The sequence below is a fragment of the Odontesthes bonariensis genome, chromosome 9 (genome assembly GCF_027942865.1).
Source record: "Odontesthes bonariensis isolate fOdoBon6 chromosome 9, fOdoBon6.hap1, whole genome shotgun sequence".
Lineage (NCBI taxonomy): Eukaryota > Metazoa > Chordata > Actinopteri > Atheriniformes > Atherinopsidae > Odontesthes > Odontesthes bonariensis.
In genome coordinates this window covers 3,346,919-3,361,422 of record NC_134514.1, presented here as the reverse complement: position 1 = coordinate 3,361,422, position 14,504 = coordinate 3,346,919, and the positions used below count along the sequence as shown (strand labels likewise).

General features: G+C 42.1%; 1 protein-coding gene across 1 annotated transcript in view; it reads right to left on the bottom strand.

Annotated features, from left to right (window-relative positions):
• Positions 1 to 1,876: 1,876 nt before the first annotated feature.
• LOC142387978 (uncharacterized) overlaps positions 1,877 to 14,504 on the bottom strand; it is a 56,783-nt gene continuing 44,155 nt past the window's right edge. Inside the window, exons 3-4 of the mRNA XM_075472776.1 lie at positions 11,692 to 12,225; positions 1,877 to 3,028 (exon numbers count right to left, since the gene is read on the bottom strand). Coding sequence (XP_075328891.1) covers positions 3,006 to 3,028; positions 11,692 to 12,225 — 557 coding nt within the window. The 3' untranslated portion in view covers positions 1,877 to 3,005. The remainder of the gene's footprint in view (positions 3,029 to 11,691; positions 12,226 to 14,504) is intronic.

The following is a 14,504-nucleotide window of genomic DNA, read 5'->3' as shown; positions in this document are numbered from 1 at the left end:
AGCAAGAATGTGGACAAGCAAAGCAGGCAACCAACCAGCAGAGAGTTGCCTTTCATCCCCACTACAGTCTATTTCTGATGTATGAAGTGGCTCAAACAAAACCACAGATGTCTTTTACACCAGGAAAAAGCTCACTTTGCAAAATAAGTTTTACTTATTAGCCACAATCAGTTAGCATCAGAGTTTACTGGAGTGTTTCAGATCAGGAGCTGTGTTGTCCGTTTGAAGGGTTGTGGGGTAACATGCATTAATTAGCTTCAGCTGGGCCGACTGAAACGTGCTCCATTCACATTTTATGTTGTTAACTCATAGCTACACCGTTGGAGCATGCATTTCCACCCTTAAAATGATTATTCTTATTGAAGATGGCTTTTTCTGAGCCCAGTTTTTAAGAGACGAGAGCTGAAGACAACTATGAGTTGAACTTTCAACCATGTAAACCTGAATAAATTAACTTGATGTGAGCTCTTTTGCTAAGAAGCGCTGGAGGCATAGGTCTGGTGGCATATTTTCACCAAATCAAACAATCTGAGAAGTTTAAGCCTGACTATAGCTTAACCCTAACCCTAACTTAAAACTGGATTTTGCTCCTCTAAATTGTATATTTTTAACTTTTTGCCATAAAAAGCCTAAAATTACTCAGGCATAACTTCACACTTTTCCTCTTTTTATGAACGTTATGCTAACGTAGCCCCACAAACATCTCTGTCTGCCTTTAAAAGTAAGAAGCCAGTACAAGCGAAGAGGAAAAGTTGGTTAGGGGCTAGCAGCTAACTGCTGCTCACTTTGCTCGGGGACCGGTCCAGTTTGTTCGTGGCTAGCAGACACTAACTCAATTGTGAGTTCTAGTTCCAACGGCTAATAGCTAGTAGCTCATTCCTCCTTGGGAGCGGCAGCTAGCCCTTGCTAGACCCTGGCTAACTGCTCCTCATACTTTGTGCTAGCTTCTCATTTCTAATTGCTAATTAGCTGTATGCTCCAGCCTTAGGCGCCAGGATTGGTTCTTCCCATCTTCTACATTAAATATTGTAACTGTCTTTGCCTTTCTGAGATTGTCTGTTGGGCTGTCCATGTTCAAAGCACAAATCTGGCTCATTTAGCCCATTTCTTTCAACATAAAACATATCTTAAGGACCTGTTAACGAGGTTAAAAACGTTTAGCTAAACGTTTAGCACGTTTTTCATTTGGGCTTTTACAATCTTCAAAAGTGGGAAACATTTGGTTGAGAAAACTATTCCGATCAATATGATAAACAGTCATTTAAATAGCCTAAAATAGCTTTGAATGTGAGAACTGAGAGAAATCCATCATAATCCAGAGGGCAGATTGTTGCTCACGATAATCAGGCATCATGTCTGTGTGACTAGTGTGGGATTAAAGGACAGTAATTCCATATGTTTGCCTATAATGATGTTACTGAACATTTAAAACCGCTAAAAGACAACAAATCCTGCTGAACTTGAATACTGTCCTGTGTTTTACGAAGCAAACACTGGAGAAAAGTTGGGTAGAAACAGGCTACAGTAACATTAGTAGGCCATGATAGATTTGTTCAGACTGATATAAAACATGGTGCAACTGGAAGTTCAAAGGTCTTAGTGTCATTTCAGGGTTTTATACAGTGGAGTGTGAGGCGACCACGGCTGGCATATGGACACCCTGCATGGCTCACCGACAGCCTGCTGCCTGATAATGCATGCAGATCCAGTCTAATACAAAGAAATCTGGTATTATTCCACCCATTACGTAAACGGATGAGATTATCAATACACAGATTAATGATCGCCCAATAGTATTCCAGGCCTGCTCGGGCGCTCGGTCTGCACACACTTCAATCATCCAGACAAAAATAGAAACCCCCACAGTGACTTGCAGTTTAGTTGTTAGATTTTAGTCTTTATTGTACTATTTTTTTTTCTGGACAATTTGCTAGCGGACATGTGAAAACTTGGACCAACAAAACATCTTCATCATCATTATTATTATTATTATTATTATTATTATTATTTTAATTACAGCATATTGTCAGACTGCAGTAACAGTGAGAAGATGTGTTTTTAAAAAAAATTAAGAACAAAAAAAAAGAAGGAAAACAACAACAGAAAAAAAACATTTTGACTTTAATATTGAATGGTTGTTTTTTTTTTGTTTTTTTTGTTTTGTTTTTTTAATCCATGTACACAATATAACAGTCTAAAAACATTAAACACACAGAGCTGAAGACATTGCAGTGTTGGTTGGGAAGTGGCAGTCCTCAGGGCAGTTTATATACTGTAGCAACATGGTCCTGCTGTACTGTCAAATATCTACTGGGGCGGATGGGGGCAAACGGGGCAAAGAAAGGGGCAGAGGGGGCAACTACAAACCAAAAATGGCCGTCAATATAAAACTAACAGTCTTTTTTTTCTTTCTTTTTTTTTTTTTTGTTGTTTTTAATCCACCAATCAGGAGTCGGTAGAGACGGAGCAGAGTAGCTCGACGATGGGGGGGGGAGGGGGTAAGTAAGAAGGTGAGGTGGTGGAATGTCTCGATTTTCATTATTTCACATTTCTGCATTTTCTTTTCTCTCTTAGATGATAAAAAAAATCTCACAGACAAGCAAAGAAAAAAAAAAAAAAAACACTGGATGGACATGTTTTGTGTGGATGTATCGGACGGAGGCGGGGGGGGGGTGGACGGATGAAGGAAGGGATGGATGGATGAGGTGAAGGGGGGGGGCGAAAGAAAAGGCTTGAATTATTGCTTTCTGAGTAAGTATTATTTTTCACTTCTCATCTACATGAATTGCATCTCTTTCATTCTCGTTCTCACCCACGGTGACCTGTTTACACGCCATTACTCCGCTTATTCGGGAGGAAGGAGGAGGGATGAAGGGAGAGTCGAGGAGGAGGAAGGGGGGAGGAGGAGGAGGAGGAGGAGGAAGAGGAGGAGTTGGGGGGTGGGGTGGGGCTCAGAGCTCCTTGCTCAGCGAATCCCGGGCAGTTCTAATCCTCTTTGTGTGGCCTCACACGTTTCCCGCCTTTTTGTCTGGTAAACGATAACAGAAGAGATTGAAAAAATGTATTAAAAAATAGGATAATAATAATAATAATAATAAAAAACAGTCACATAAAAGGGTTACATGTGTGTTTAGTGGTTTAGTACAGATGCTGGTCTCTAATGTTGTTAGTTATTTTCGTGTTAAAGGATGCAAACAAAGCAAACAACAACAGTTCCGTAAGAAAGAAAACAAAAAAAGGATCATCATGTGGTGACCAACAGTGTCACCATGTTTGTTTTGTGAATCTATTTGTGCCTTTTTGTAGTTTTTTTTGACTGTCCTTTGTGCTCAGAGCTCTCAGGAGGAGGAAGGTTTGTCCCTGACATCTGATAAATAATCTGACAGAAAGACCAAAGACAAACGATGGAGGAAAAGAAGTTAATCTGGCTTGTTGAGGAGGCTCTGTGACACTTTGATTTTGCCCACTAATCCGCTGATGGACTAAACTCTACTGAAGTCAGCTCAACCTGCACTCTCAGAAAATAAAGTACAGAATTGTACCTTTAGGGGTACGACGGCTTGTCACTGGGGCAGTACCCTCGGAAGGTATAGTTTTGTACCCTTGTGGTTTGTACCTTACAAAGACCAATCTTGTACCTCTTGTGGCAATTTTGTTCCCTTATACTGAAGTAGCCTGACACAGACTGTCTATTGTACCCCAGCATGTAGAAAAAAAGGTACATATATGCACCTTTTACGACTTGAGTGGTAAAATATGTACCTTTTGGACCCTCAAAAGGGTACATATAGGTACCTTTTACCACTTGAGTGGTAAAATATGTACCTTTTGGACCCTCAAAAGGGTACATATAGGTACCTTTTACCACTTGAGTGGTAAAATATGTACCTTTTGGACCCTCAAAAGGGTACATATAGGTACCTTTTACCACTTGAGTGGTAAAATATATACCTTTTGGACCCTCAAAAGGGTACATATAGGTACCTTTTACCACTTGAGTGGTAAAATATGTACCTTTTGGACCCTCAAAAGGGTACATATAGGTACCTTTTACCACTTGAGTGGTAAAATATGTACCCTTTGGACCCTCAAAAGGGTACATATAGGTACCTTTTACCACTTGAGTGGTAAAATATGTACCTTTTGGACCCTCAAAAGGGTACATATAGGTACCTTTTACCACTTGTGTGGTAAAATATGTACCTTTTGGACCCTCAAAAGGGTACATATAGGTACCTTTTACCACTTGAGTGGTAAAATATGTACCTTTTGGACCCTCAAAAGGGTACATATAGGTACCTTTTACCACTTGAGTGGTAAAATATGTACCTTTTGGACCCTCAAAAGGGTACATATAGGTACCTTTTACCACTTGAGTGGTAAAATATGTACCCTTTGGACCCTCAAAAGGGTACATATAGGTACCTTTTACCACTTGAGTGGTAAAATATGTACCTTTTGGACCCTCAAAAGGGTACATATAGGTACCTTTTACCACTTGTGTGGTAAAATATGTACCTTTTGGACCCTCAAAAAGGTACATATAGGTACCTTTTACCACTTGAGTGGTAAAATATGTACCTTTTGGACCCTCAAAAAGGTACATATAGGTACCTTTTACCACTTGAGTGGTAAAATATGTACCTTTTGGACCCTCAAAAAGGTACATATAGGTACCTTTTACCACTTGTGTGGTAAAATATGTACCTTTTGGACCCTCAAAAAGGTACATATAGGTACCTTTTACCACTTGTGTGGTAAAATATGTACCTTTTGGACCCTCAAAAGGGTACATATAGGTACCTTTTACCACTTGAGTGGTAAAATATGTACCTTTTGGACCCTCAAAAAGGTACATATAGGTACCTTTTACCACTTGAGTGGTAAAATATGTACCTTTTGGACCCTCAAAAAGGTACATATAGGTACCTTTTACCACTTGAGTGGTAAAATATGTACCCTTTGGACCCTCAAAAGAGTACATATAGGTACCTTTTACCACTTGAGTGGTAAAATATGTACCTTTTGGACCCTCAAAAAGGTACATATAGGTACCTTTTACCACTTGAGTGGTAAAATATGTACCCTTTGGACCCTCAAAAGAGTACATATAGGTACCTTTTACCACTTGAGTGGTAAAATATGTACCTTTTGGACCCTCAAAAGGGTACATATAGGTACCTTTTACCACTTGTGTGGTAAAATATGTACCTTTTGGACCCTCAAAAAGGTACATATAGGTACCTTTTACCACTTGAGTAGTAAAATATGTACCTTTTGGACCCTCAAAAAGGTACATATAGGTACCTTTTACCACTTGAGTGGTAAAATATGTACCTTTTGTACCCTCAAAAAGGTACATATAGGTACCTTTTACCACTTGAGTGGTAAAATATGTACCTTTTGGACCCTCAAAAGGGTACATATAGGTACCTTTAGGTCCAATAATTAACCCTAGGGGGTACATTAGTATAGATTGTACCTCAGGGGACATAAGAAGGACTCGTACTGTACCCCTATTTCTGAGAGTGCAGCTTTTCCCTCCCACTACAAACACTCTGTGAGCGGCGGCTAGCTGGAGCTAACGTCCACCTGCCTGCTCGGTGCGGAGGCCAGAAGGTGGAGGAGGAAGGTGAAACTCGGAGGTCAAGAGTTCGCAGAGGTGCCCAAGATGTTTATCCCCTGGTTGATGAGCGTGTTTGTATCTTTCATGAATCCTCTGGCCATGAAAGCGCTCGTTAAAGGGTGTGAATGCTGACCGAACCGCGGGTTTGTTGTCCTGAGACGAGCGTTATTTTAGCGTCACTGCAGCCTGGGGTCATGGAAGACGATGAGAAATTGGACTTGGAAAGTCCAATAAAAACACGGAATATTGCAAATTTGTTTCCGTGACCAGTTTCTGGAAGACATTAACATGTGCGAAAGCGGATGAAATCTTCCCCTTTTTAATCATTTGCTCAACAGAATGAATAATGGATGGGGCCTTGTGGCATCGTTTTCTAAAACTGCACACATAAAGAAAGGTTTAAACCATAATATGAGATCATTTTCTCTTTGTTGACGCCTTTTAGAAGTCGGACTGTTAACTTAAAGTGTTCTGCAGCTTCCTGAAGCTCTTTCAGAGTTTCTCTTTGGACATTTTCTGCTTCTTCCCTCATCTTCAGTCCTTGTACCTGAGCATCTTCAGAGGAATGTGTTTTTTCTTAGCTAAGCCACTTAACTCTGAGCTGTGAAGCATTCAGGCAGGAAAAAGGCTCCTAACTCAAGGGATGAACCAGTGTTGTGTCCAACTTAGCAAAGAAGTCATTTTAAACTGGATCTTTAGGCACTTTGTTCCCAGCAGCCTGTCACAGAGACACATCATTTGTTCCCATTTCTTTAGCTGCATCTGTGAAAAACAGCTTCATAGTTTAAACTTTGTTGTAGATTTACGTTAAAACTGCTTTCAGTTACCAAAAGAGTCAAATTAATATAAGAAATTCAGTTGAAAAAAAATCCTAATCCCCAAAAAAGTAGAAAAGTAGGAAAAAAACAGACAATAATAAGAATGATATGTTATTTAACATCAAGAAAAAGTAAATAAGATTCAATTTAAAAACTGTTTTATGCCACCAGAAATGAATAATCTAGAAGCTCTTTGTGGGTTTTAGACTGGAATTAAGATTTGTTCCCATTTCTTTAGCTGCATGTGTGAAAAACAGCAAAGATAACACAGGTGACAGACAGAAATCAGTGGCAGCAGGTCTGATGGAGGGATGAATCCTCCCCAGAGCCCGGAGCTCAAAATTACTGAAGCAGTGTGGGATCATGTTGGCAGAGAACGCAACAAAAGGCAGCCCACATCCAAAGAAGAGCTTTGGGATGTCCTTCAAGAAGCCTGGAGAACTATTCCTGAAGACTCCTTAAAGAAAGGACAGAAAGCTCGTCTGAGAGGGTTCAGGCTGTGCTGGAGGAGAAAGCAGCTCAGAGCAGATATTCACTTTAAAGCTGCTCAGAACTGAACTAACTCTGGTTCTGACTCAGATTCTGGGATTATGTTCATGTTGGAACATGTTTCAGTGAATCTCTGCAGCTGTTACCATGGAAACATCTGCAGATATTCACTTTAAAGCTGCTCAGAACTGAATTAACTCATCCAAATGTTTTCCAATAAGTCAACGCATCAATTTTCTGTTTTCCTGGAAATATAAATGAATGAGGAGAACCTCAAGACTGTTGTGTGCTTTTAAATGTTACTACTCTAAACTGATTTGTGACAGTTTTACAATCTATGGTGAAGACCAAACATGATCATGGAAGGTAAGATAAGAGTCAGTCAGAGACGTTCAGCTCTGCATGCCCCACCCAAAACGTACCAGTTCCTTCAAAAGTACAACTTTGTACACATTTACAAAGTTTTTTTTATTCTGTTCGTATGTGCTGCTGGACATAAAGTTGGATAAAAGGTTAAATTAAGTTTAAAAAGGTTCCGCACATCGCTGTTTGGTGTCTTTTAACCAAATGGATCAATCAAAATGGGTAGTAACGAGTTACATTTACTTGAGTAGTTTTTGAAAACATTATACTTCTAGGAGTAGTTTTAAATCTCTATACTTTTTCCTTTTCCTTGAGTAGATGTGTGCAGCAGAAGCTGTCCTCTTACTCCGCTACATTAGGCTACAATGAGCTGGTTACTTTTCTTCTTACCTCTTTGGTATTCTACGCCTCATTATTTTTATCCCCCCGCGTACGCCTCATTTTAATGTTTTATTCTGACAGAGAGAGAGACTTCCGCCAAAGGCTCTACCACCTGACTGTGTTCCACCAATCAGACGCAGCCGTGCAGTCTGGTCACGTGACCGTACTCGATCTCAGCGGCGGGACGGGTTAGCTTTAGCATTAGCAGTCGTAGCAAACAAAGAAAGAAACAGATGAAAAATGTCAGAACCAACGGTGGGAAATGAAGACGCAGACGAGGCCTCATACTGAAAGCATGTTTACCTTACAAAGAGTGAGAAACAGCAGCTACATTATGTGTCTTCTGTGTCAACCAAAACAAACGCACATTTCAGCAGAAACTCAACATCTAACTTGAGGAAACATGTAGCGCTAAGTTTCCTAAACTCGTTTTTCCCCCATGGATAGGTGAATGTTTGTTTTTTAGGTTACATATGGGTTACATATGTTTTAAACATTTCCTAAGTCTCTTTTATTTTTTATTGAAGTTCTTGAATTTACCTGGATTCTTTTAATTTAAGCTATTTTGTAATTAATGAATTAATTTTAATTTATTTTATCAATTGGATGAACTCTAATTTGCCTAAAGATGATTATTTAGTATGTTTGTCTGTCTGATTGAATGCTTGTGTTAACAAATAAATCAGACGTTACTCAACAGTTACTCAGTACTGGAGTAGTTTTTTCACCTTTTTTACTCTTACTCAAGTAATTATTTGGATGACTACTTTTTACTTTTACTTGAGTAATATTATTCTGAAGTAACGGTACATTTACCTGAGTACAATTTTTGGCTACTCTACCCACCTCTGCTTATAAACGGAGGAAAATAAGCTGGAAATGCCCCAAAATCTGTAGTTTAAAGTAATATAATGTATTTACCCATCTATTCATCACGCAAACTAAGAAAGAACACTAAAAGTTGTGCAAGTTTTCCTTTGTTTCATCGAAAACTACCCAATGTGTGATTTTCAGCTTCCACCGAATACTTCAGGAAACATCAGTGGCCCAGTTTTACGGCCAAATACTTGGTTTTAGCAACAGAGTTGGAACTTCAAAGAGACCTCTGGTAAGTTGCACAGTGGCAGCGGGAGCTGCTCTGGTCTCCACAAGCATCTGTCGGGCTGTGTAAGATCAAAGCGGGCCGGTTGTTGAACACCGAGCCTCGCAGAGCTCATTGAGTGGAGAGGAGGCCGGGACCCGATGAATAATTTAGGAGGTTCAGAGGCACTTCACCTCCTGGTGCTCAGCGCCGAGCCGGGAACACATGAAGCAGTTTGAGCCAGAAGTGAAGCATCGGTGGGGAAAAAAGCTGTTAGACTCAGCAGACCACCTCAGCGAAGTAAAGACCTGACCTCTGTGATTGTTTCTGTCTCTAAAATCACAGCTGATGGCCGCATACGGCAACGTTTTCACCTCTAACTCCCTCTGAAGAACACTCAGACCTCGTTGTTCCCACCTCAGCCACAGTCATATCTACATGCTGTGGTGCCCTGCACTTAAAGAAGCAGCTGTGGCTAAAAGCTGCTCGTCGGTCGACTTCATTGTTGTAAAAAATTTCCACCAGAAGCATGATGGGAAATAATCCCAGAAAAATCTAGCTGCGGTCGAAGTAAGATCTGGGAAACTGTGTTCAAAACCACATACATTTCCTACTACTCATACTAACTGTTTGAGTTAGTATGCGAGTTTGAGTGAGCGAGAAGTTCCCGGATGCATACTAGATTCTCTGAAATGTTGGGTATGCATCATGAGGTTACTACTCATACTCAAACTACCCAAGATGCAACGTAACGTGACGTCGCCGATCGTCATTTCCTGTCAAAACGGCAGTTTCAAGCTAGCTACAACAAGGGTAGGTTCACTTCCTGTTTTCAAAACAAAAGCACCAATTGTATGGTAATGGCTTTCCCTATGATAAAAGGCAACGTGTATTTTATTTTGTGAAAATAACCGGAAGTGCGTTGCTCACTGCGGCTAGCTTTAGTAGCACCGAATTCGTGGGAACAAAATTGTAAACAGCCGGTATTTTGTCAGGTTTTCAACACGTTGGGGATCTAAACGACTACTTTCTCACCTGAAAATGTTTCAAATGTTGCTAAAGTTTACAGAGTTTAGAGCTTAAGAGAAATCAGCTTCAGGCCGGCTGATTTCGGCTCGGGCAGGAGCGAAATGCATTGTGGGTAAACGCTCTGCATACTGTCTGATCGATGAGTATGCAGTATGTAGTATGCGGTTTCGAACACAGCCAAAGTGACACTTTCTTTAGATGTAAGAGGGTGTTTTAAAAGTATTTTTCCAGCATCTTCCAAGTTGTCTGAGGTGCAGGAAGCAGAAGGAAATGTTGAAGACTTTCATTGCTTCCTTTTCACTGCCAGACGTACTCTAATAGAGTCAAAGATTTCACTTCGGCTGTCCTGAAACACATGAAAGATTAAAGATGCTTCCCTAATTTTAATGAAACTTCTCAGTGGGGCAGTTATTCTGTCTTATTGGTTCTTATCAGAGGTAACAGACTCTCTGGGGTATTTAAGGCCTTTAATAGGCAGATTTATCTCGTCTCAGAGCGGTCGAGTCGGGCCAAATGAAAGACGAAACCCCGGCCAGTCGGGTAGTAAAACGTGATAATGACAGTTTTGTGCTCTCATCAGTGTCCCTTTCTGTCTGCTGTGGTGTATTTTTTAAGGGAAACTTAACTTTCAGGAGTTGGGAACACTGAAATGTGACTGGGCATTGCTCCTTTAGGTCCAATAATTAACCCTAGGGGGTACATTAGTATAGATTGTACCTCAGGGGACAAAAAAGGACTCGTACTGTACCCCTATTTCTGAGAGGGAACCTGAACTCTTAGGTGTTAGAAACACTGAAATGTGACTGGACATAGCTGCTTTTGTGCACAGATTTAACAGATATGACGCAGCTTGTTGATCGACGAGCATTTCGGGGGCGTGCTACACTCTCAGAAAATAAAGTACAGAATTGTACCTTTAGGGGTACGATGGCTTGTCACTGGGGCAGTACCCTCGGAAGGTATAGTTTTGTACCCTTGTGGTTATATATAGGCACCTTTTTACCACTTGAGTACATATATGTACCTTTTGAACCCTCAAAAAGGTACATATGGGTACCTTTATGTCCAATAATTAACCCTAGGGGGTACATTAGTATAAATTGTACCCCTATTTCTGAGAGTGTACCGACTTCCAGCCACGCTTTGGGAGTCGGATCTCCTCCCAGCTTTCTTTCCTTTTCGATCCTCCTCATTTAAAAATACAAAATAAAACTGTTGATTTTTTCCGGATGCAGATCTTTTATCACATGCTTTTGCATGCGTTCCGGCTGTGTGACTTCACATTAGTGTGTATATATATGTATGTGTGCTCAGTATCTAACTAATATCTGAATCATAAGGACCGTTCAGACCATTGTCGACACACAGCTCTCTCTCTAATTGGTCGGTTGCTGCTGACATCACGTCCTGAACGATAGCCACCGCTGCGTCTCGAAGATCCCTCTTCCTCATCTCCTCCTCCTCCTCCTCCTCCTCCTCCTCACTCTCTCCCTGGTCACATGACTCTGCCATATCTGGACAACCTCCATTTTGTGGTGACTCAGCACGCCCTCCCCCCTCCTCCACCTCCTCCACCTCCTCCTCCACCCTGCTAACGGTTAGCGCACAGCTGGTTTTACTGTGTTTTCTGCTACTGGTTGTTAGTGCAGCTGCTTGTTGTTGTTGTTTGTTGTTAGCATCTCCATCTTTTGCACGCCCTCCCCCCTCCTCCACCTCCTCCACCTCCTCCTCCACCCTGCTAACGGTTAGCGTACAGCTGGTTTTACTGTGTTTTCTGCTACTGGTTGTTAGTGCAGGTGCTTGTTGTTGTTGTTGTTGTTGTTGTTTGTTGTTAGTATCTCCATCTTTGCTGCCGCGGCTGTTCTGAGGCTCGTCAGAGTCCCGGTCGGAGTGCTCTAACTCACCGCTGTTCACAGCTGCCGTGGCGTTGATGATCTTGGCGTTGGCCTCCTCTTTCACTCCTTCGGCCTCCTTGCTCTTCTTCACGGGGCTGCTCCCCGTCGTCTTCTTCTTCTCCTCCTCGTCCTCGTCCTGGTGATTGTGCGTGGCGTCCTCGGCCATGCCGTTGGTGCAGCCGTTCTCCCCGTTGGTCACCGGAGCTTCGGTCGGTGTCTTCTCCGGCTCCTTCTCCGGCTCCTTCGCCTCCTTGGCTCCTTCGCTCTCCTCCTCCGCCGCTGGCGTCTTCTCGGCCGCCGCCGCGTCTTTGTCGTTGGTCTCCTCGGTTGCCGTGGCGGCTTCGGCCTCAGCACCCGCCTCCTCCGCTGCTTCTCCTCCCTCCGCCGCCTCCTCCCCCTCCTTGGTGCCCTCGCCGTGGTCCACGCTGCTGGATTTGCCCTTCCGCATGATGAAGTTCTTCAGGGAAACCGCACGGCCGAAATGTGAGCGCTTGGCCTTGGCGGCCTTTCCATCTTTTCCTTCCTCTGCAGCCGCCTCCTCACCTGGAGGGAAAGGGGGAGTCAAGGGTTACACTTCTCCAGGAATAATCAGATTTTCAATTATTATGGGTGCCAATGCCGAAGGCATTAGACACACATATTACTCTGTTGCTGGATTATTATTCTCCCGTTTCCGCCCTAAAGTTCGGCGCGCTACTAGTCTGGCAGCGATGGTCCGACCAACATAAAAAGCACACCGCTGCGTGCGCATCGATCGGGAAATGGTGTGCAATGACTTTTGGCTCTCATTAGTCAAAAGGAATTCCGGCAAAATGGGAAAAAGTCGGAAAATTGCGGATGGGAAAATGCATTGGAAATGAAAAAATAGGCCAAAAAATGATTAAAGAATTACCCTGGAGGCTCATAACTCAGCCATACGACATCACAGAGACCTCATTCAAAGTTTATATGTGACAGGAGACTCTCTACTTTAACTAAACTAAACTTTTTTCTTTTATAGGGCAGTAGATTAGCACCCATCAAAATTTCTTCAGAAATTTTCTAGTTTTATTTGAAATTGACTCAAAACGTCAATCAAATATCTGACATTGAAGAGAAATAACTTGTTCTACTGCAGGGTGAATGACACTGTGACACCGGATTAAAGCAATCAACGAGGAATTTATGGATTCAAGCATGTGTTAAATTATTTTTGGGCCTTAATAGACTAAAAAAAACACTTTCCATCTCTGTTGTATTGAGTTTATATGATGCAAGATGAGTTAAATAAGTTGTTCTGCATCTTATAACATGGTTACATCATGAAATCCTGCTGGTGTGGTTCTGACACAGCGCTTCCCTGCAGTGGAGGTTCCTCAGTATCTGTATCAACACAGGGAAGAAACTCCTGCTGCTGGTTATTGGTTTTAATTATCTCACTATAAATTATTACAAATTGCTTTAGAAACACTGGGAGAAACTTCGATGTTTTACTTTAGGGCCCAGAGCCATTAAAAAGTGCTTTTATCAGCAAGTTCTGCTTTAAAGCGACGGTTACCAGCGAGATGCTGGACTTATTGAGCATTAAAGGGATAGTTCGCCTCTTTTGACATGAAGCTGTATGACATCCCATATCAGCAACATCATTTATGAACATCTTCTTACCCCCTGCTGCGTCCTGTGAGCAGAGTTCCAGCCTCGTTTTGGTGTTGATGAAGGTAGTCCGGCTAGTTGGCTGTCGACAACCGCGCCTGTTACGGTGTTTGCTGCTCGGTCTGCACAGCAGGCAGTGATACGAAGGGAGAGAAAATAGGGCCAAGAGATTGTGAGGTCTGACTTTTTCCTGGAGAACGATTTTGTGATGCAAATGTATTACTCTGTTGAACGCATATTGTTTTGAGAAGCAAAACGCTTTATTTTTTAAACCCCAGCCAACTAGCCGGACTACCTTCATCAACACCAAAACGAGGCTGGAACTCTGCTCACAGGACGCAGCAGGGGGTAAGAAGATGTTCATAAATGATGCTGCTGATATGGGATGTCATACAGCTTCATGTCAAAAGAGGCGAACTGTCCCTTTAAGGCCTGCGGTCTGGAGGTAGGCTGCTTTTACAGCTCAGTCTGAATGCTTCACTATAAATAAACAGGCCACAGAAAATGTTAGAATCTCACAATTTCTATACCTTTATTGGAAAACTGTTGTATTTTGGACCTGTGACACACCTATACCTGTTAAGAAGGAGCCATTTCTACCTGAGCAGCAGGTCCTTCAACATAGGAGAATAAGCACATCACCACCATTAAAACTCGTAGAGGAAGGCCTAATCCCAGCTCCTCCCCTTCTGTTCTGCCCCTTTCCTTTTTGATCACCAACTGGTTGACTGATTAAAGTGAAATCAGACACAGAAGTGACCCAGTCTGCTGGATGGCTGCTGTGAGGCGGCAGCTCTGTGCTGCCCACTCTACAAAAAATGATTCCCCTAATAATATCTGTATTCGGTTAGCCTGGAGTCTTTTCAATTTTCTTCCAGTTTCTTTAAGCAGCCCAGAGCCAAATTCAGCCTTTACTGTTGACCGAAGCTTCGGCGTAATTTGAATTTCACATCAAGTCTTTGAATATTTCATTTGGGAGAATGTTGAATTGCAGGACCTCCCTTAGAGCCCTTCCAGCCGTCTGTGGTCTCCGGATAGACTCAAACTGAGTGTGAACCCTGTCGGCTTAATGTTTTTAACTGTGATAATAAGAAAAAGCACGCAGCTTACAGCCTATTAGCAACACTGGGCGAGGTCTCCTGCTCCTTTGATGCCTTAAATGTCCTGAATGAAAAGCTCTCTGAAGGTCC